Here is a 19,159-nt window from a genome sequence, read left to right on the forward strand (position 1 = left end):
TACCCCCCCACTTTGTGACACAGTGGCGGAGGCTGTGGCAGCCACATGGGAATACAGTGGCTCTCCACTGGTTGGCCCCCGTTATGGCCGGGAGGCCCCGCTGGGGCTGTCTGACCAGTTGGCTTGGAATGTTCTCGCCTGTGGCCCACTCACCCGGCCGGCTCCTCCAGGCAGATGCTCCTTGGTTCTTTTTGGGGGCCCCGGAGGGTGTGCATGAGTCAGGCAGACACTCACACCCAAGCTATGAGGCCGAGGGGGAGCCAAGCACCTCCTGGCCTAGACGTCCTCTCCCATTCCATCGCTGGGAATCAGCCCCATCCGTCCTGCCCCCTGGGATGCTTGCAGGGTGAGTATAGGCGTGATGGGATATTTTGGGCCTGTGAGGTGTGGCCAGAAGCCAGGACAGAAATAGCAGCCTGATGGGGTCAGCGTTTCATTCATGCTCTTGCTTATACAAGGGTGAAAATGCAGGGGCTGGAATGCCTTTTCTGTCACACACACAACGGGGGAAGCCTCTCAGTTCTTGCCTCTGCTGACTGTGTTGCAACTACAGAAACACACGCACACGCACAGACTGCTCTGCATGGTCCTCCTTGTTCTCAAAGTTTAAAGTGGAAGGTTCGTGAGGCAGAGATCTGTCGTTACAGTTTCCAAAACTATGGAGTGACTTCCCACATTGATGATGGCACTAAATACATTAGATTTAAATCTGAGGCAGGGCTCACCCAGGGCTCAGCACAGAAACATCTGAAAACTTTCTCCAAGCCAGCCCAGGCCTTTGGCCCTGCAAGATGAGCCCCTTGACATGAAGATTGGAGTGAGTTACACTCTGGGCATGTACAGAGTCCCATTCTAAGGACCCACAATGAGCCCTAGCATTTGTGGCAGGACTTTTGTGCACACGTTCTCTCAGCTTACGCACATGTACACACACAATATCCCTGGTGTGCGCACTCTCTGGCACATGTGCTTGTTTCCCAAGAGGGCTCCCCCCCTGACTTCCTGCCCCGCTCTCTGAACTTCCTGTTGAGTGCTAGGATTGCCCCATCCAGGGAAGCCTTGGCTGACATCTGGGGAAGGCAGAGGCTGCGGGAGATTCCCAAGGCTTCAGAGCAGTTGTTGTGTCACGAGAAGGGGCCGGGTTCATGGGGTCCCCGGTCACCGGAAAATCTGCCTCAGCAGCAGCACTCAGCCTTAGTCCTGCCCCGGCAAGTTCCGCCACAGGGCCTGCTGCTGGCGACAGAGGCACAGAAGGGCTGAGTCAAGGCCCTGACATGCAAGAGGGGCAAAAGGTGGCCCATCTGCTTGTGTGATGGGTGATTAGTAATGATTTTCTGTAAATATTGGGTCCCTGATTCAGCAAAAATCCAGAGGAGAAATGGCAACAAAATTATCCATTCCCTCATGCCACAGCCCTGAGCTTTTTGATCCCAGAGCATCCATGGCCCAGGGAAGCCCATGTGAAAGCCAAGGGTAAGGCTCCCCTGTGGCAGAGAGCATGGCACGTGCTGGCCAGTGCACTGGCTGATGGGACAAGCCATGCGCTTGGGGGCAGGTGTGCTTCTCAGGGCCTGTCCGCACAACCACCTCGTCAGAAGGGGAAGAGAAGAGTCTCTGGAAAGTGGCCTCCCTCAGCCCTGGGCAGGGTCTGGAGCAGAGGCAGGGCCATAGGCCCCTGGGGACATGGGAGAGGGCCATGGTCATGGCTTGGGGAGGCTGGCCAGCCCCCGGCGGCCCCTTATGAGTGCGGGGCAGGGTGGGCATTGCCTACTCCTGGCACATACTGCAAGGGACTGTCAGCAGGGCCCAGGAGGGAGAGAAAGAGCCCTGGTGCTGGATGAGGCCCAAGGGGGCCTCTCTGCCCAGCATCCTGTTCCCACAGTGCCCAATCACCTTGCCTGCGAGATGCTCCCAAGCAAGAAATGAGTGCGAGTGCCCCACCCCCTTGTGTCCCCCGCCACTGACGCACACAGGCACGCGACCTCTGCTTTGGGGGTAGCACAGAGCCCTGAGGAGGGGCCTTGGATAGCCTCCCCCTCCTCCATCAATCTGTCCAACCCCCCTTTAAAGCTGTCCAGATCAGTGGCCACTGCTGCAGCTTGTGGTAGCGAACGCCACAGCTTCCGTCCGCTCAGTGCGACCGTTGTCTAGACTTGCTGGGCATCTTCTTGCATTGTCATAGTTATGATTGTCTTCCATGCTGAAACTCAAGATGGCGTTCTTAAGCTGGGGGGGCAGGGGGCCCCCATCCAGCCACAGTCCACGCCCCGGCCAGTTTCGCTGAAGGGCGGCTGCTTCCCCTGCTTCAGACCAGGCCGTGAGGCCACCGTTCAAGCTGCATGCATTTGTGTGTGGCGAGTCTGAATCTTTGAGACGGGCCCAGGCGGCTGGCTGGTGAGCTTGTTGGCACAGTGCAAGGGGCGGCCTAAGGGCACAAACTCCAGGACCAGAGGCCGCACGGGGCCTCACTCGCCCTGAATCCCAGCCGCTGGGAGAGGGCTCTCCTCGCACTCCTCCCGGGTGGCCTGGAGGCCCACAGAGGAAGCGGGCTGCAGGACTCACAAGGCCTCTGGGCTGATCCAGCCACAGGCAGGGCTCCCCAGGGGTGCCCTGCTGCACTGGAAGGCCCGCTTGGGCCCGTCACAACTTCCAGGGCCAGCAGTGCATGTAGGGCTGGGCCTCGGGGCTGAAGTCCAGGGCCCCCAGATGGCCACCCAGAGTGCAGCGGGGGACGTTAGCACCGGTGCCAGTGCGGCCTTGGCCCGAGGGCCGCCTGGCCTGGTGCTGCTCCCGCGTGCTGCTTCTCTTTAGAAACGTGTTGGCATCCGAGGGCAGCCGACGTTGTGTCCACCTGGTCACAGAGGCTCCCTTTACTGCATTTACTTTTAAAATGCTCGATCCTTTTCAAGAACAAAGCAAACACCCCAAACCCTGACCCCGATCCTTATTTCCGAGCACCAGGGCAGTGGAAGCACGCTCCCTTCTATTCCTGTGCTCATGACGGTTTCATAAATTAACTGGGCTCAAAATGCAAAACTGAACAAGATCAGGGTGTCTGTTTATGCATTAATCCGGGTCAGCAACGAGTTTTGCTCCTTTGGTCTCGCAAACGAGGAACGCAGAAGTAGCTGTGAAGCGCGGCATGGCGATGGCGGTGCGGGAGCGATACACGTGCCTGTCTGAAGCCCCGGCCGCCCCGCGAGGCCCTGAGCTGCAAGCCGGCGGCGGGAGCCCTGCCCGGACGCCAGGCGCAGCGCCGCGGCCCCGCGCCGCTCGCTCCAGGGGCCTGGCCGGCGGCTCGCGCCCTCTCCCGGGGCAGTCCCGAAGCACGCGGGCCGCGCTCTCAGCGGAGCTGCGGGCCAGCGCATCTCCCCGCCCCGGCTCCTGCAGGGGCGCGCGCGCGGGCGGGGGCGTCGGCTCCGGCCCGAGGGAAGGGCCGCGGCCGGCCGGTGACCTCATCGCGGCTTCCTGGCCAGGGGCGGGCGGGCGGCGCATAAAAGGAGCGCTCGGGCGGCGGGAGGAGGCAGCGGAGGCAGCAGCGGCGCCCGAGCGAAGAGCCCAGCGCCAGCCTCACCTCTGCCGAGCGAGCGACGAGCCGCCGGCCAGGTAAGGGCCTCCCTCGCTCCCTGCCTACAGTCCCGCTGAGCACAGCACATGTCAGGACGCGCGGACACGTGTCCAGGCCGGACCTCGCGCCGCCTCCTTCCCTCCCCGGCTTTGGGGGCGCATGTCTCTTTCCGGCGCGACTCTAGACTTGCTCTAGAGCCAGGAACGCGGAACACGCGACGGACGGGCAGGACGCGGCGCCTCCCCTGCCGTCAGGGAGGCTTGGCCGGCAGCGGCCCCCGCCGCCCGCCCTTCGAGACCCGCGTGTTCAGCACCCGGGCTCTCCTCGTCTCCGGGCGAAGACGGACGGCGGGGAGCGGGGAGCCCGGGGCTCGTGGGAGAGCGTGTGTTCGCTGAGCAGCGGGGGCGGGGCCTCCAAAGCCGGGATCCCCCCTGGGAGGCCGTCCGCTTCTCGAGAGCGGAGGGGCCCTGATGCAGGATCCGACCCGGGGTTCGTCTCGCCCAGCACTTCCCCAGTGGCTAAGCAGATGCCCCACGGGAGCCCGCAAACAGGCTTCATGGAGCCACAGCACCATCTTGCCCATGTGCCCCAGCATGTAGCCGGGGCGGCTAGCAGCCACGGATTGTTCTCATGTCCCTTTTACCAAATGTGTGGCGTGGCTTTGAACTCCTCCTCCTCTCTTCCCTTGCTAGGATGCTGCAGTGGGTGCCCTGCGTGGCTTTGGCCTGCGTGGCCTTCTCTCAGGCCACGTCCCTCCCCCCGGGCCCCGGTGTATCCCTCCTGGCCAGGCTCTCCACAGACTTTGGAGTGAAAGTTTTCCGGGAGGTGGCGATGGCCTCCAAGGACCGGAATGTGGCTTTCTCGCCCTACGGTGTTGCTTCCGTCATGGCCATGCTGCAGATGGCGGCCGCTGGAGAGACCCGGAGCCAGATCAAGGGGGCCATGCAATATGGCATGCACGGTGAGGGATTGGGTCCCCCGTGGTGGTGGTGGGGGAACACACATGCATGCATGCACTTCCCCACGACCAGTGCTGCTTGGCTGCGCCTCACGGCTGCTGCTGGGAGCACCACAGATGGTGCCCGCTGAGGGAAGGCAGGAGCCATTACAGCACCCTGAAACCAGCCCATGCCCCCCAGACTGCTTGGAGGTCAGCCACCCTGGCACCCTCCCCCCGTCACACTCATCGCCATGGTGGGAAAGTGGCAAAGAACATGAGGAGCCCTGAGATGGATCAGACCCAAGGGGCCTCTAGTCCAGTGTTCTGTTCGCACAGGGCCAACCAGATGCCCCCACGGGAGGCCCACAAGCAGGATGGGGGCAGTTGTAGCACCCTCTCACTCGTGCCTATGGCAGTGGAGCACGTGCCATCATGGCTAGTAGATGCTGGCAGACTTGGAATCATAGAATAGTGGGGCTGGAAGGGGCCTGCAAGGCCATCGAGCCCAACCCCCTGCTCAGTGCAGGAGTCCAGGTCAGAGCATCAAAGAGCACTTCTCCAGGAATCTGACCAGTCCCCTTTTAAAGCTGCCCAAGTTGGGGCCATCACTACACCTTGGGTAGCAAATTCCACAGCTGCGTAAAGAAGTGTCTGTCCTGAATCCCCCACCGCTCAGCTTCCATAGACAGCTCTGTCTTCTAGTATTATGAAGGAGAAAAACTTCTCTGCCCATTTTCTGCACATAATTTGATACACCTCTATCATGCCCCACTATACGCCTTTTTTCTAAGCTAAACCATCCCAGATGTTGCAACCTTTCCTCATAAGGGAGTTGCACTAGCTGCTTCATTGTTCTGCTTTCCCTTTTCTGCACCCTTTCCAGCTCTACACTATCCCTTTTGAGGTGCAGTATTCCAAGTATGGTCTCATCATATATTTGTACAAGGACTGCATGATCATGACAGCTTTATTTTTAATTATTGTCCTAATTATGCCCAACATGGAGTTTGCCTTTTTGACAGCAGCCACATGCTGGGCCGACGTTTGCATGGAGCTGTCCACCACAGCCTTTTCTGACCAGTCACTGCCAGCACAGACCTCATCTGTTTATACCTGAAATGAGGATTTTATTTTTTTTTGCCTCAGTGGGCATCACTTTACACTCGCTTACATAGAACCACATTTGCTCTTTTAACGGCGGCGATGGTTGTAAAAATTCAATTTAGTGAACATACATTACAAAGGGTACGTGACGTAGGATTGTTGTGAAATGTCCCCTGTCCTGGAACATTCTTGTTCCATGGAAGTGATACCTCCAGCTCCATAAAAAAAACACCCTCCCCTGGCCAAAGTAGCTTGTGGGGGCAACAGTATTTTTTAGGAGAAATTGAGAGCCTAATGGCATCTTAAAGACAGAGACGTTTGCGATGGCATACATTTTCACGGACGAGAGTCTGCTTCATCCAATGAAAGACTCTTCCTTGGCTTTGCTGCAACAGACTGAGATGGCTGAGCCACCAGAAGTGTTCCAGGGCCCCGTGAGTGATCTGACCATTGTGCGCTGCACCTCTCTGACACCGCACAGTGTCCTGGGGCACTCCTGTTGCATTGCATGAAAAGCCCGCAGAAGAGACTGGCTCCCTTTTGCTTGATCCAGGCAGGGCTGGGCTCCGGTGCAGGCAACCCTGGGCACTGCCAGGGCCGCCAGGCTTGGGAGGCTGCTTCTCAGGGGCTGCCCATGCAGCAGCTCAAACAAGTAGTCTAAACACGCCATCTTCATCTGCAAATCTGGCAGTGCTGACTTGTGTGGCCAGGAATGTGTTAACATCTGTCGCTGGATGTGTGGGTGGGTGTTTCAATCTATGGGGATTTTTTTACAACATCTTGCGTCAGGGATCAATCATGCAAGTTAAGAAATGAACTACAAATGCAATAACTGCCCCCCCCCCCAGTATTCCATAGTTGGACAGATGGAGGGCTGTGGACAGGTTCTTTGCTGGAGTGCCATTTTGTGTGGGGCTGGCCCTGGGTCCAGGGAGGATGGCTGCCCTGCAGCCTGAGTTTCCATAGAACAGTTTCCTCTCCTTGGAAGGTGCTTATGCTTCTCCCGCGGCATTCGGAGAGTGTCTGGGTTTAAAATCAGGTTGAAGTGCGAGAGGGCCCTGGCTGATGACCCCTCCCCTACTTCCCCCTTGCAGAATGGGGCATCCCACGAGCCATGCGGTGGCTGCACAAGGCACTGACGGACCCCCGGAACAAGGACGTGGTGGACACGGCGGATGCCCTGTTTGTGCAGCGGGACCTGCCGCTGGTCCCCGGGTTCATGCCACGCTTCCACCGGGTTTTCAGCCAGATGGTCAAGCAGGTGGACTTCACGGACAGTGAGCGGGCCCGCCACATCATCAACGCCTGGGTGGAGCAGCACACTGATGGTGAGGAGAGGCCAAATCCTGGAGCAGGATAGCTGAGCGAGGACTGGGCATTACAGGAGGGGCCCTTAGGAAGCAGGAACCCCTGCATTGTGGGTGGGGTGAGGCTGTCACAGGTCAGAGCGGGGGAACTGCGGGAGCTGAGGGGAAGCTGCCCACATCATGGGAGTCAGCTGGTGGTCTGAATGGCCTAGTTCAGAGGTGGGCAAAACGTGGATCTCCAGATGTTTTGGACTTCAAGTCCCATGAGCCCCCACCAGCATGGCCAATGCTCAGGAATGCTGGGGGTTGGTCCCAAACATCTGGAGATCGACTTTCTGCCGACACCTGGTCTGCTTAGCCTGAGGTGGCAGCCCGTGGAGCAGGGCTTGCTGGGAGGGTCCCTTGGGGATGCGTGGGGGGGGCAGGGGTCCTCTGCCACGGTGGGGAGGAGCCCACACTCCTGGCCTCCCTGCAGGGGGAAGTGCATCAGCCTGGAACATCGGAAGCTGCCTGATCCAGACTCCAACCCGGCTTGGTCCCTCCAGCCCAGTCTCGTCAGCAGTGACTGGCAGCAACAGCTCTCCCGTGTTTCAGGCAGGGATTTTTCCGGCCCTCCTGGAGATGCTGCCTGGGAGCGAACCCGGGGCCTTCTGCAGGCCTAGCAGGGGCTCCGCGACTGAGCCACAGGCCTCCCTGGTGGGCAGCCAGAGGGAGAGTGGCGCACAAGGACAGCTGGGCTCCATCCACCCCACAGCTCCCTGCCCCTTTTGCAGGCATGATCCGGGACTTCTTGGCCAAGGGAGCCCTGGACCAGATGGCCCGCCTGGTGCTGGTGAACGCCATCCATTTCAAGGGCCTCTGGGACCTGCCCTTCCCGGTGGCTGCCACACGGCAGCGCCTCTTCCACAAGCTGGATGGCAGCACCGTCTCGGTCCCCATGATGGAGCAGACCGCCAGGCTCAGCTATGGTGAGCAGCGGGCCCTACAGAGGGGTGGGGCATGGGGCTGCCTACTGGGCCTCCTACCTGTATATTGTATCCCAGTCCAAAGTCAGCCTCTGCAATCATGATAGAGTTTCCTTGAGCACGTGCAGAGTGCCTTTCCCTCAGGGATGAGCAGAGTTGGGTTTAAGGTTTTCAGGATGGTGGATGAGCATCCGGGGCGAGGAGGGGGTGCTTCCCAGCGTAGAAATGAACCCTGGTTCTGACTGGAGATGTACAAGAGCAGGAGGCCTGAGCCCGAGTAGATGGGCCTGGAGGTCTCACCCCCTCCTCCCTCTCCAGGTGAATTCTCCACCCCCGAACAAGTGGATTACGACGTCATTGAGCTGCCCTACCAGGGGGAAACGCTCAGCATGCTCATCGCTGCCCCCTTCAAAATGGACACCCCCCTCTCCGCCCTGACAGCCATCATGGGCATGCAGCTGCTGGCTGAGTGGAAAAGCAGCATGGTGCAGGTGACGCGGCTCCTGGTCCTGCCCAAGTAGGTGACCCTCCCAGGGCACAGGGGTTAGGGACCTGGGGAGTCAGGAGTCCCCCAGGGCTGTGCCGGTCCCCTCCCCCCTTCAGCCAGCGCACCTGGAAGGGAGCTACAGGCTGCGTCTGCTTCTGAGGCGCTGGGAGACCCCCTGCCCACCCCACCCACCACACTGTTCTCCTCTTCCTTTCTTCTGTACAGGTTCTCCCTGGAGAGTGAAGCCGACCTCCGCAGGCCCCTGGAGAGCCTTGGCATGAAGGACATGTTTGACGCCGGCAGGGCCAATTTCAGCAGACTCTCAGGCGAGTCCTCTGGGCATCTCTGGGGAAACCCTTGGGCCATCCCCAGCCCAGGCTCCATGCCTGCTGCACCATGTTCACAGCGCATGTGCCAAGGCTCATCCCCAGAACCCGTTTTCAGCCCCAGAGTAAAGCTCTGGAAGTAACAACAACCCAGAAGGTGCCTTTGAGCATGTGCCGAGTGCCCTTTCCTTGCAACAGCCAATTCCCAGGTCTGACAAAGAGCTGTTTGGGGTGGCAGTGCTTTTGGGCTCGACTGAAGCAGCCATGTGATCTGGGAGGAGTGCCCCACAGGCTCTCTTGCAACATCACAGAGGGTGCTGGGAGTTTGCCCGAACCTGTCTGGCAATATTTTGGGGCAGTGCGCTCTTGGCGTGCCCCCTGCAGAAGTTTTGGTTGGCCCCTCTCACCATTCCCCAGACCTGGTCTTAAGGATGCTTTTCTGGCCCAGGGGGAGCAACGGCCAGGTGCATGTAATGGCCAGCCACTCCGCCCCTATATTTACAGGCTGCAGAGAATGAGGATCATAGAATCATAGAATAGTAGGGTTGGAAAGGGCCTACAAGGCCATCGAGTCCAACCCTCTGCTCAATGCAGGAATCCAAGTCAGAGCATCCCTGACAGATGGCTGTCCAGCCTCATCTTGAAGGCCTCCAGTGTGGGAGAGCCCACCACCTCCCTAGGTAATTAATTCCATTGTCGTATTGCTCTAACAGTCAGGAATTTTTCCTGATGTTCAGCCGGAATCTGGCTTCCTGTCACTTGAGCCCATGATTCCGTGTCCTGCACTCTGGGATGATCAAGAAGAGATCCTGGCCTTCTTCTCTGTGACAACCTTTCAAGGACTTGAAGAGTGCTATCCTATCTCCCCTCAGTCTTCTCTTCTCAAGGCTAAACATGCCCAGTTCTTTCAGTCTCTCTTCATAGGGCTTTGTTTCCAGTCCCCTGATCATCTTTGTTGCCCTCCTCTGAACCCTCTCCAGTTTGTCTGCATCTTTCTTAAAGTGTGGTGCCCAGAACTAGACACAGTACTCCAGATGAGGCCTAACCAGTGCTGAGTAGAGGGGAACTAGTACTTCCCAGGATTTGGAAGCTATGCTTCTATTATTGCAGCCCAAAATAGCATTGGCCTTTTTTGCAGCCACATCACATTGTTGGCTCATATTCAGCTTGTGATCGACAACAATTCCAAGAACCTTCTCGCTTGTAGTGTTGTTGATCCACGTATCCCCCATCTTGTAACTGTGCCTTTGGTTTCTTTTTCCTAGGTGCAGAATTTGGCATTTATCCCTATTCAATGTCATTCAGTTGTTTTCTGCCCAGCGCTCCAGTCTATCCAGATCACTTTGAATTGTGTTTCTGTCTTCCAAAGTATTAGCTATCCCGCCCCATTTTGTGTCATCTGCACATTTGATCAGCATTCCCTGCACCTCCACCTCCAAGTCCTTAATAAAAATGTTGAAGAGCACTGGGCCCAGGACTGAGCCCTGCGGTACCCCACTCGTTACCTCTCCCCAGTTTGAGAAGGTCCCATCTTGTGTTCTTTTTTGTTTTCAGGTCATCTCTAAGCTTTTTGTGAAGCCATATTGGCTTCTTCTGTTGTCTTCCAGCTTTTCTTCTTGTTGGAATTGTTTGTGATTGTGCCTTGAGAATTTCCTTTTTTAAAAGCTCGCACCCATCTTGGACTCCTTTTCTCGTTAGCGTCGCTTGCCATGGGACCTTACTGATCATTGTTCTGAGTTTATTAAAATCAGCTTTCCTAAAATCCAGGGTACGCGTTTGACTACGCTTGGCTTTTGCTTCCCTTAGAACCAAGAACTCAAGTGCAACATGGTCCTTTTCCCCCAGAGTTCCTGTAAGTGCTACTTGATCCACTGAGTCATCTCTGTTGGTTAGGATCAAGTCAAGGATAGCCGATCCTCTAGTTCCTTCTTCTACTTTCTGTAGGAGGAAGTTATCTGCCACACAAGTAAGGAATTTCCTGGAGGAGGCCCCGTGTGGACACATCTTGCCCTCTCCTGCACCCCACCCCCTTCACGGCCTGTCTTTCTTTACAGATCAAGAGTCACTCTTTGTGGCTCAGGCACTACAGAAGGTGAAGATTGATGTTAATGAGAGTGGGACCGAGGCCTCCTCTGCCACAGGTGGGTACCATAGCTGGAGCGGAGTATGGTGGACGGGGTGTGGGGGGAGACTCCCCCCTTCCTGGGCAGGTGTGCCCGCCCCAGCACACCAGCTGCAGCTGAGATCATCACCCTTCCTTCCAGACAAACCCTCCATGACTTGCACACAGCTGTGCTTGACATTTTTCTCCTGCAGAGGGGAACACCCCTGTCAGGGTGGACACTGAGCCCATAGAATCCCAGAGTAGTTCTGATTCTGAGGAAGAGCAGTTGCTCCTGGGAGAGGAGCGCGCTCCTCTTTCCCAGGACCAACAGCTGATAGAGATTCCTCCCACCAGCATTCCTAGTTTAGTTAGCAGTCCAGGGAGTGACCAAGCACAGATAGCAGGCTTGGTGGATGCGCGACGCAGACGCAGAGAGCGGCGCCAGATGGAGGGCGCGGAAAGGAGGCGAAGTGCCAGGTTGGCGCGCAAACAACGGCTGCACCCAGAAGCTCCAAGGGAAAAGGGGAGGGACTCTCCCTAGTCCTTAAGTTCAGGGGTCTGCCAGTAATTCCCTTTCAAACGGGGACCAACTGTTCCAACTTAGGGCATAGGTACTGTGCTGCTCAGATCTAGTTGCAATCGGTATAGTTGTTAAGTTGTAAAAGAAGAATAAAGCTTTGAAAGGGAATTCCTTTGTCTGTGTCTGGACTTGGCTACTGGATTAGACTGAGAGAAGCCTCCAAGGAGCCCTTGACAACCCCCCCCCCCCAACTCCTCTTCCAACCGCACCATCCTGCACATGTCCACTGGGAAGTAAGGCCCATGGAGTTCAATGGGACTTATTCCCGGGTAAGTGTGCGTAGGATTGCAGCCTAACAGTATTGGAGAAGAAATTCTTCCCTCTTCCTTGATCCAAGACGATAGCTGCCAACTAATCAAAGGCTCTTTTTCTTTTAAAAAGTCATACTAGTTATATTAATAAAGCACAGCATTTGTATCTGGTGCTTCTCCCAAGGAGCATACGGGTGGGCAGGGGACTTGGGATTTCCTTTCCACTGTGACACTCAAAACTCTTAGCAATGTACTAGAAGGAAAAGGTACATTTTGTCTGGGGGAGGAGGGGTTTTTCCAGTGTGGCAGAGGGTAGAAGGAGCTGGCATAGCTGTGGGGTGGCATCTGCCCTTTGAGGGTCCCAAATCTTTGGGTCTTCGCAGCCCTGCTGATTGATTTGGGGGGGGGCGGTAATTTTGAATGTATTAACACCTATTAATGCCCCCTCAAGCTTGTAGCCCTAGGAGACTCATCCCACTTCTCTCTCCATCCAGCTGCCATTGTCTATGCCCGCATGGCCCCCTTAGAGATCGTGATGGACAGACCCTTCCTCTTTCTTGTGAGACACAACCCAACTGGTAAGACTTTCAGCCAGCTTGGGGCACCTTTGCTGGCCCGTTGCCATTCTCTGCCCCACAGTTTCCAGTCAACTTTCCTGTTGTTTCTAAGACCACTCGCTGTTGCCGTCTGACCCCCTGCACAAAACAACCAATGTACAAGTGTTTGAAGAGGCACAAATAGAACCCAGGAGTCCTGGCTCTCCCCACTGAGAGAAACCACATAGGGCTTAGTTTGAGATGGGCCCCTCAAGGCTGTGCTCCGGGACCTCTTTTCAATCTCAAGGTTCATTCTTGAGCATGTGAAGAGCTTTTTTCCCTACCAGTGAGCTAGCACAGCCCTCAATCCAAGAACTGAGCTTCAAAGAAGAACGTTTGGGTCAGGGACCCTCTGTTTCCTCCAGGTGTGAGCCCGAAGGCCGGTCCTGGCAAGAGAACCAAGGAGGGCCCAATCCAGAATGCACCTCCACACGCAAAACAAGCTCTTTGCTCTGTGGGCTCTTGCTCTGTTTTAGCAGAAGCGTGACAGCTGGAAATTCAGCAGATGCACCTGTCCCCAGCAATAAGGAGGAAACATGATCTGCGGAATGTCTGCCAAAGACCCGGGGGCGAAAAAGGGGCCGCCTCAACCGTATCACCCAGTTGTTTACTCCCATTTCTGCAAGGGCCGGGTCTCCTGTCTGCGCTCACAGCTGTGCTGGGCATGCTGTGGGGTTAGAAACCATGCAATGCTGCCGCCTTGTGGTTGGCTCTGGGATGACCTGGCTAGAATTTGTCCACAAGGGGAGAAGGCAATGCTGTTGCAGCTGTGTATTCCACCCCAGAGTACCACCTGCTCCACAGTGTCTGTTGCACGGCCCCACAGTAGCCCTCGGGAGGTTTTATTTAGAATCCCAGTGCATCATTCCTGTTTCTCCTTTTGCTCCCTGTTGCAGGCACCATCCTCTTTATGGGCCAGGTAATGGAGCCCTGAGAGCCCCCCCACCCCAGTTTGCTGGGACCCGAGCTGGAGGAAGTTCTTCCTTTCCTCTCCCTCTGCATTCCTTCCCCAAGACGCCTGGCCTTCTAGCCCTGCTGCTGAGAGGATGGTCGGGGCCAGCAGCCTCTTGCGTGGCAAAGTTTCTCTCATTCCTTTGCCTGAGAAGAGAATCCTGCAGAGCTGCTCTCTGGGAGACCTGCACTGCTAAGAGATGACTTTACCGATACCTATTCCACCTCCACCAAAGTCTTTCTTGCGCTGGGGCAGAAGTTGCAACTGGGAACTAAAAAGCATTCTACAGAATATCACTCCAAAACAAAAGGCACTCGGAGGCCCCTCTGCTGCAACATAAGACAGCAGGCAAATGGGCGATATCTGCCTGCTGCCAAGAAGCCCCTGGATGAGATGCCTTTGGCTATCATACTGAGCTGGAACCCTGCAGCCAGGGCTAGTGACTTCATATAAAGTATTTAATATTTACACTGGAGGGGGCCAGAAATCTGGCATCTCCTCTTTCCATATGTGTGTTTGTGTTAAGGGTGCTACGCTTCCCTATCTGGGCATGTCCCCAGCTTCTGTCCCCCCATTAGGCATGAACACAGCACTTTCAAGGAGTCTGGTTTCTTTCTGCACTGCCAAGATGGAAGTAGATTGTAGGGCAGTCAACAGAAGGAAGGCTTAATGTATTCTTCCTTTTTTTTTGTACTTAATGAGTATGTAGAGGTCGGGGTGATGATGCTGATAAGAGGGGAGGCCATGCTTCCAATGCGACTTGTGTCTGAGGAATGGCAACGCCTCTGCCTGTGGGGCTGGAACGGTTTGTAAAAGCAAACATCAAGACGGTGGGGGGGATTCACAAGTGGCTTTGCAAACATGAGAGTAATCCCTTCCTTTCCTTCTTAACAAACTATATCCAGGCCAATGCAATCACTGGTCAAGTTTTCCTTAAAGGAAGACCTTTGCTACAGGGGCTCCGGAAGTTTTTCTGTGCGAACCCCACTTGAAAGGGACTGGAGCTGCACCAAAGCAGAGGGGCTGGTGCCCTTAGGGGTTTTCCAAATAAAATGGACCTGCCTGTCTTGAGCTGGATGGATGCAGAGCCCTCTGGGTGCCTTTGATGTCTGTGGCATGGCTGCAAAGGGCAGTAGTGTGACATTCTTCAGGCCAAGTGTTCACTTTTTTTTTTAATGACTCACAAATATTGTCTGCCCCTTTAGCTGGTTTTGTAGCAGCCATATCGGGGGTCAGACTAAGTAGCCTCATGCAGTCTCATGCTTCATGTTCTTGCTGAGCTCTTTCTCCTTTGAATATATTGTTGTAAGCTGACGAGACACAGGAATTCCTTATCTTGTCAAAGGTCATACAGCTGTATATCGTGTTCTCTGCTGTTCTCTCCTTATCATGGCTACCCTATAACCCAGTTCTTGTATTATAAACAATAGTGCTAAGAGAAGAAATGTTGAGGATTGCAACCCCATGCGGGAGGGAGAGGAGGAGCTGTTTCATATGTGTCACAATGTCTATAAAACCAATGTGCTAATGTAAATCGGGGCTTCTGGCTCTTTGGAAATGATTCCAGCCTTAAGCCCGCGTGTTAAATAAAGAACCTCTTTTTCCTTCACTCCGTGGTCTCTCTGACTCTGGGTTCTGCAACATAAATGGTGCCGTGACTCAGATGTGGCAGGCTCTGAGCCAGACAGGTGGCAGTTGCCTGCTCTTGATCGCCGCACCGGGAAGACGAGCTCGGCGCATGCCTCCCTTTCTTGGCATCACCGACCTTTTTGTCGAGTGAATGGGAGAAAGCCTGCACCGGGATCGCCCAAACGGCAGTGAGTGGCAAGAGAACCTTGAGAAGCGGAGGAAGGAACTTGAGCCCTGCCTGTATCGCAGCTGCAATTGAGTTGAAACCCACATTGGAAGCCTTCAGGAGAAAGGCAAGTATATGGGAAAAAGAGGGCCCCGCCTTTAGGGAGAAAGGCCACTGGGCAGAAAAAAAGAGGGCCCCGCCTTATGAAGAAGGTCAGTGTTGGTGGTATACGTATACAAAAGAACCTACTCCTTGCGGGTAGAAGGGGGGCCGGATCACACCCCCGAGTGGGCGCCAGTACCTAGCACGCCAGTACTCAGTAGGAAGCTGAGGAAGCTGGGGAAGCCGCTTTCCGCTCTGGTAAAAAGTGGGAAAAGTGGGTGGCAGGGACATATGGATGTAGTGGAGAGATTGATGATTGTGTGAGTGGCTACTGCGGTTTCTGACGCATACCGTTGACCGTCCGGGTGCCCAGGCCAGTAGCAAAGTGCGTGGTGTGAAAAATCCTCTTGTGTCGGCCAGTGAGACCCCTTACTCACTGACCAATTCCCATTCCCTAATTGTGTCTGTCTTCAACTTAGGAGGGAGGCTATGGGTGGTGGGGGAAGCAAACCTTGCACCCCCTTGAGATGTATGTCAAACAAAGAAGGAAAAAGTTTTTTTTTAAAAAAAAAGATTCAGAATAGAGAGAGAAAACAGCAAAAAGCTCAAGGTCGAGCTGAGAGGAAAAAAAACAAGATCTGAGGCTGTTAATTAGAAAAATGTTGCAGGACAGTCTGGCTTTTAACAAAGCGTGGGAGCGTGAGAGTGTAAGGCCGAAGAAGTAGCTGTTAGCCTAGCGCGCCGAGAGACGGGGGGCAGGAAAATTGCCCACAACGTGATGATGTTGTACAACTCAGAACCTCGCCTAATTGAGATAAAATCCCTAAAAAATGGAAACTGAAAATGAAGACCCAGAAGATGAAGGCAAAATAGAAAATAAAGGTGAAGAATCAGCCCCCAGAGTACAGGCTAGACCCCTCTTCGAGTGAAAAGTGTGCCATCGGACTGTCCCAAAGCAGAATGAAGCGGAAAGACCATGTTGAAGATCTCTGTCAAGGTAACCGTGTTTAGCTTTGAACTGTGTTAAAATTGCATAGAGCCTGTAGCTACTGACCATCAGCTATATGATTTCTGAAGAGCGTAACCATTAAGCTTTTGCCGTGGGATTCCCTGCAATGAAGAAATCTCACTGATTTGAGTGTCCAGTGTTACACTGCCTAAGTGTGTGCTGAAGAGACCGAGAAACCAGACAGCATGTTCCTGGCCAAGCCAAAATCGCTCTACTACCATGCTCCTGAAAGCTGCAATAAACTGTGTAAGCTGGGAGACCCAACCTGATTGAGAAGAAAAGAAGATATTGGAGCAACTGTCTTAAAAAACAATGAGATCTGTGTAGCTGGCTGGCTGACGCTGTCAGTGATGTTACAACTTTAAATTAAGACTGTTTTCCTATTTGAGACCCCAGCGAAGAAAGCTGACCCGAGTTATTTGTTGCCCGTGCCAAAGCAAGAATTTGGCTGCCCTGTACCTCATTGTGTCCTGTTTTGAGCTTGGGATTTACAAATACAAACAAACTGAGAAGCTTGCCTTTGAAGTCCTGCAAATCACCCCACCGCCTCCCGGAAGATTAATGGCTGCCTGAAAAATGCAAGTATAAGGCGATGCCCATCACCCCCCAGCGTCCTGAGTTTCGGCACTCAGTGTTTCAGTGCTTTCGTGTACCAGGTTAGAAGAAAAAAAAAAAAAAAGACTAAGTTTTTAAAATGTCTGTGAGAGAACCTGACAGAAGTAAAATAAAATTTACAGAGGAGTTGCCCAAGTTAAAGTGTCATGGCTAGACAGCTGAGCTGTGCCGCTCTGTTTAGACAGAGGCCTTGCTAAAAAGTTAAAGGCCCTTGTCTGTCAGAAGGGGTGTAGGGCCACACTTCCCCTTTTTAAACTGATGCAAAAGTGGAGAGCCTTTGCTGAAAACATCGCATCTTCATTGCCCAGAGCCTTCTCTGTTTGCCTCCATCATCATCTGGGCTTTTTAGAGACACTCTGCACATGAACTAAAATTTTAAATTGTCAAAGACTTGCCATGGACAGTGCTATGAAGCTTTTGATAAACTTGAACTCTCATCGCCGTGGACCGTGTGTCTATGTTTGTAGTCAGCTCAGTGTACAGCAGGCTGAGTTTGATTTGTAACTTTTAAATTTCCTTCTGCCAGAACTCATGCAGCATAGAGTTGCCGATGCAAAAATGGTGACCTAGAACTCTGCGTGTGTGGGTATGCCCGTCCCTTGATTTTAATGAGCCCTGAGCTTTCAGCCAGAAGAGCAGTATAATTGCTGGATCTGCTCCATCATGCCTTACCATGCAAAAAGTGCTTTCCATTCATTGTGTTAAATTGCAAAAAAAGTTTGTTGTGTATATTTTATGATTTCTTAAATATTATGAAATATATGTGATATTTGCAAATTAGTGTTAGTTGCAACTCCAAATAATACTAAGTGTGGTTCCCGATGGATAACAAGGAGAAAAGACAGAGGCAAGTAGAAAAGAAGCGTGGCCATAGTTGCCCCCAGGGTAAATTAAAAGCAGCTGATTGTGCCTGGAGCTTATTACCTGGGGTAAAGTAGCCACAATAATGTAATAGTTCTTTAAGATAAAGAAAATGTAACTAGAAGGAGAAGAAGAGCCTATCCCAAATGTGTGTCATTGAGACTAGTGTAAGGCAGAAAGGTTTAAGTAAGTGAGTTTAACTTGAAAAAGACAAATAAAGAAACAAGGCTGGTGCATAGATCAGAAAGTTTTATATAAAAAGTTTGAAACATGATCTGCAATACAGGCAGATCAGCAAAGAAAAAGAAAGCAAAAGAAAGAGAAAAAATTTGTCTTCCCATACTAATAAATAAAAGTGTTATCAAGCACTTTGAGAAGCGAAGTTGTTTACAGGAAGCTGTGCCTGAGAACCAAACACTTCTAGCCTATGCTGAAAATGCTTGCTAGTGTTGTGCTGCCTCATGGGTAACATGTATAGTATAAAAACCCATTTAGCCCAATAGCTCGTGGTTCAGAGAAGCTGTCTGATCCAACAATTAAGTACGCCTGTGTGCTGTAAGTTACCCAATAAAGTCTCCTTGTAAGTAACCCCCCCCCTGCTGGAATCCCAAAACACAAGTTGGGCTAGAGCGCCTCACCCAGTATCAAACCCTGCTGTTAGAAGCCATGAAAGCAGGTATGAAAAAGTCAATTAATATGACCAAAGTGTTTAAAGTGCTGCAAGGTGCCACCGAGGCCCCAGAGCGTACTTGGAGCGTCTTTCAAATGCCTATCGCCAGTACACCCCCCTCGACCCAGAGGCCCAAGAAGACGTAAACGAAAAAAGAAAAGAAGACCCGGCAGAGGCAGAAGATTCTTAAAAAAGAACCAGTATGCCCAGTGTGGACAAGATGGACATTAGTGGCATGAATGCCCAAATAAAATAAATCAAATACACAAAGGAAAAAAACAAAGGGGCCAGAATGGGCGAAGAGGGAGACAGCTTGAGAAGGGCCAAGAGGGAGACAGCTTGAGAAGGGCCGTGACATTGACTGTGAGGGGCCGTGACACTGACTTCATAATTGACACTGGAGCAGCATCAAAAGCAATCAAACGTTAGCCTTAAACAAGAAGTCCAAACACTGAACAAAGTTCTTCAAGCCCAGCGTCGCTTTGTCTTAGAAAATAAGCCCCCAATTCCCATCACAGAAGTTCATCCTTTCCAACCAAGAGTTAAAGTATGAGTTAAAGAGGGAAAAATAACCCTTTGACTCCCAGATGGAGAGAACTGAGAACTGTCATACTTTCCACCCCCGCAGCTATGAAAGCAGCTGGAGTTAAACCCTGGATACATTGGACACGAGTCAAGAGAGCGAGAGGGGGAGAGTAGACTGTAAACAGAAATCCTGAAAATCCTTTAAAAATCATTCTGAAAAAGCAGTAAGAAGACTCAGGCTAGACCTTACTGTGGACACACCGGGAAACTGTCCCCCTGCGTACGGTCAGACCTGCAACTGGAGAATTGAAGAAGGGGACTAGACCCTACTGCAGCTTGCCAGGTGAATAGCTGCCCAGCGTACGGTCAGATCCCAAAGAAGATCAAACATGCGTATTGTAG

General features: G+C 53.4%; 2 protein-coding genes across 4 annotated transcripts in view; one reads left to right on the forward strand and one right to left on the reverse strand.

The window, feature by feature from the left end:
* Positions 1-19,159, reverse strand: part of LOC146343254 (uncharacterized) — a 32,978-nt gene that overhangs the window by 10,896 nt on the left and 2,923 nt on the right. The gene's annotated exons all lie outside the window — the stretch shown is intronic.
* Positions 3,299-16,786, forward strand: SERPINE1 (serpin family E member 1). Of its 2 annotated transcripts, XM_084807011.1 has the most exons (9): positions 3,299-3,606; positions 4,261-4,529; positions 6,707-6,940; positions 7,693-7,887; positions 8,203-8,401; positions 8,597-8,697; positions 10,752-10,838; positions 12,127-12,210; positions 13,125-16,786. In XM_084807011.1, the coding sequence occupies exons 2-9, from the start codon at positions 4,262-4,264 to the stop codon at positions 13,160-13,162; spliced, it is 1,206 nt and encodes a 401-aa protein (XP_084663137.1). In that variant the 5' UTR covers positions 3,299-3,606; position 4,261; the 3' UTR covers positions 13,163-16,786. The 2 variants fall into 2 exon arrangements, with proteins under 2 accessions (XP_084663137.1, XP_084663136.1); XM_084807010.1 differs by lacking the exon at positions 3,299-3,606 and having other exon boundaries at positions 4,196-4,529.

The sequence above is a fragment of the Heloderma suspectum genome, chromosome 6, assembly GCF_057233095.1.
Source record: "Heloderma suspectum isolate Gila_16-S chromosome 6, 16-S_ref, whole genome shotgun sequence".
NCBI lineage: Eukaryota > Metazoa > Chordata > Lepidosauria > Squamata > Helodermatidae > Heloderma > Heloderma suspectum.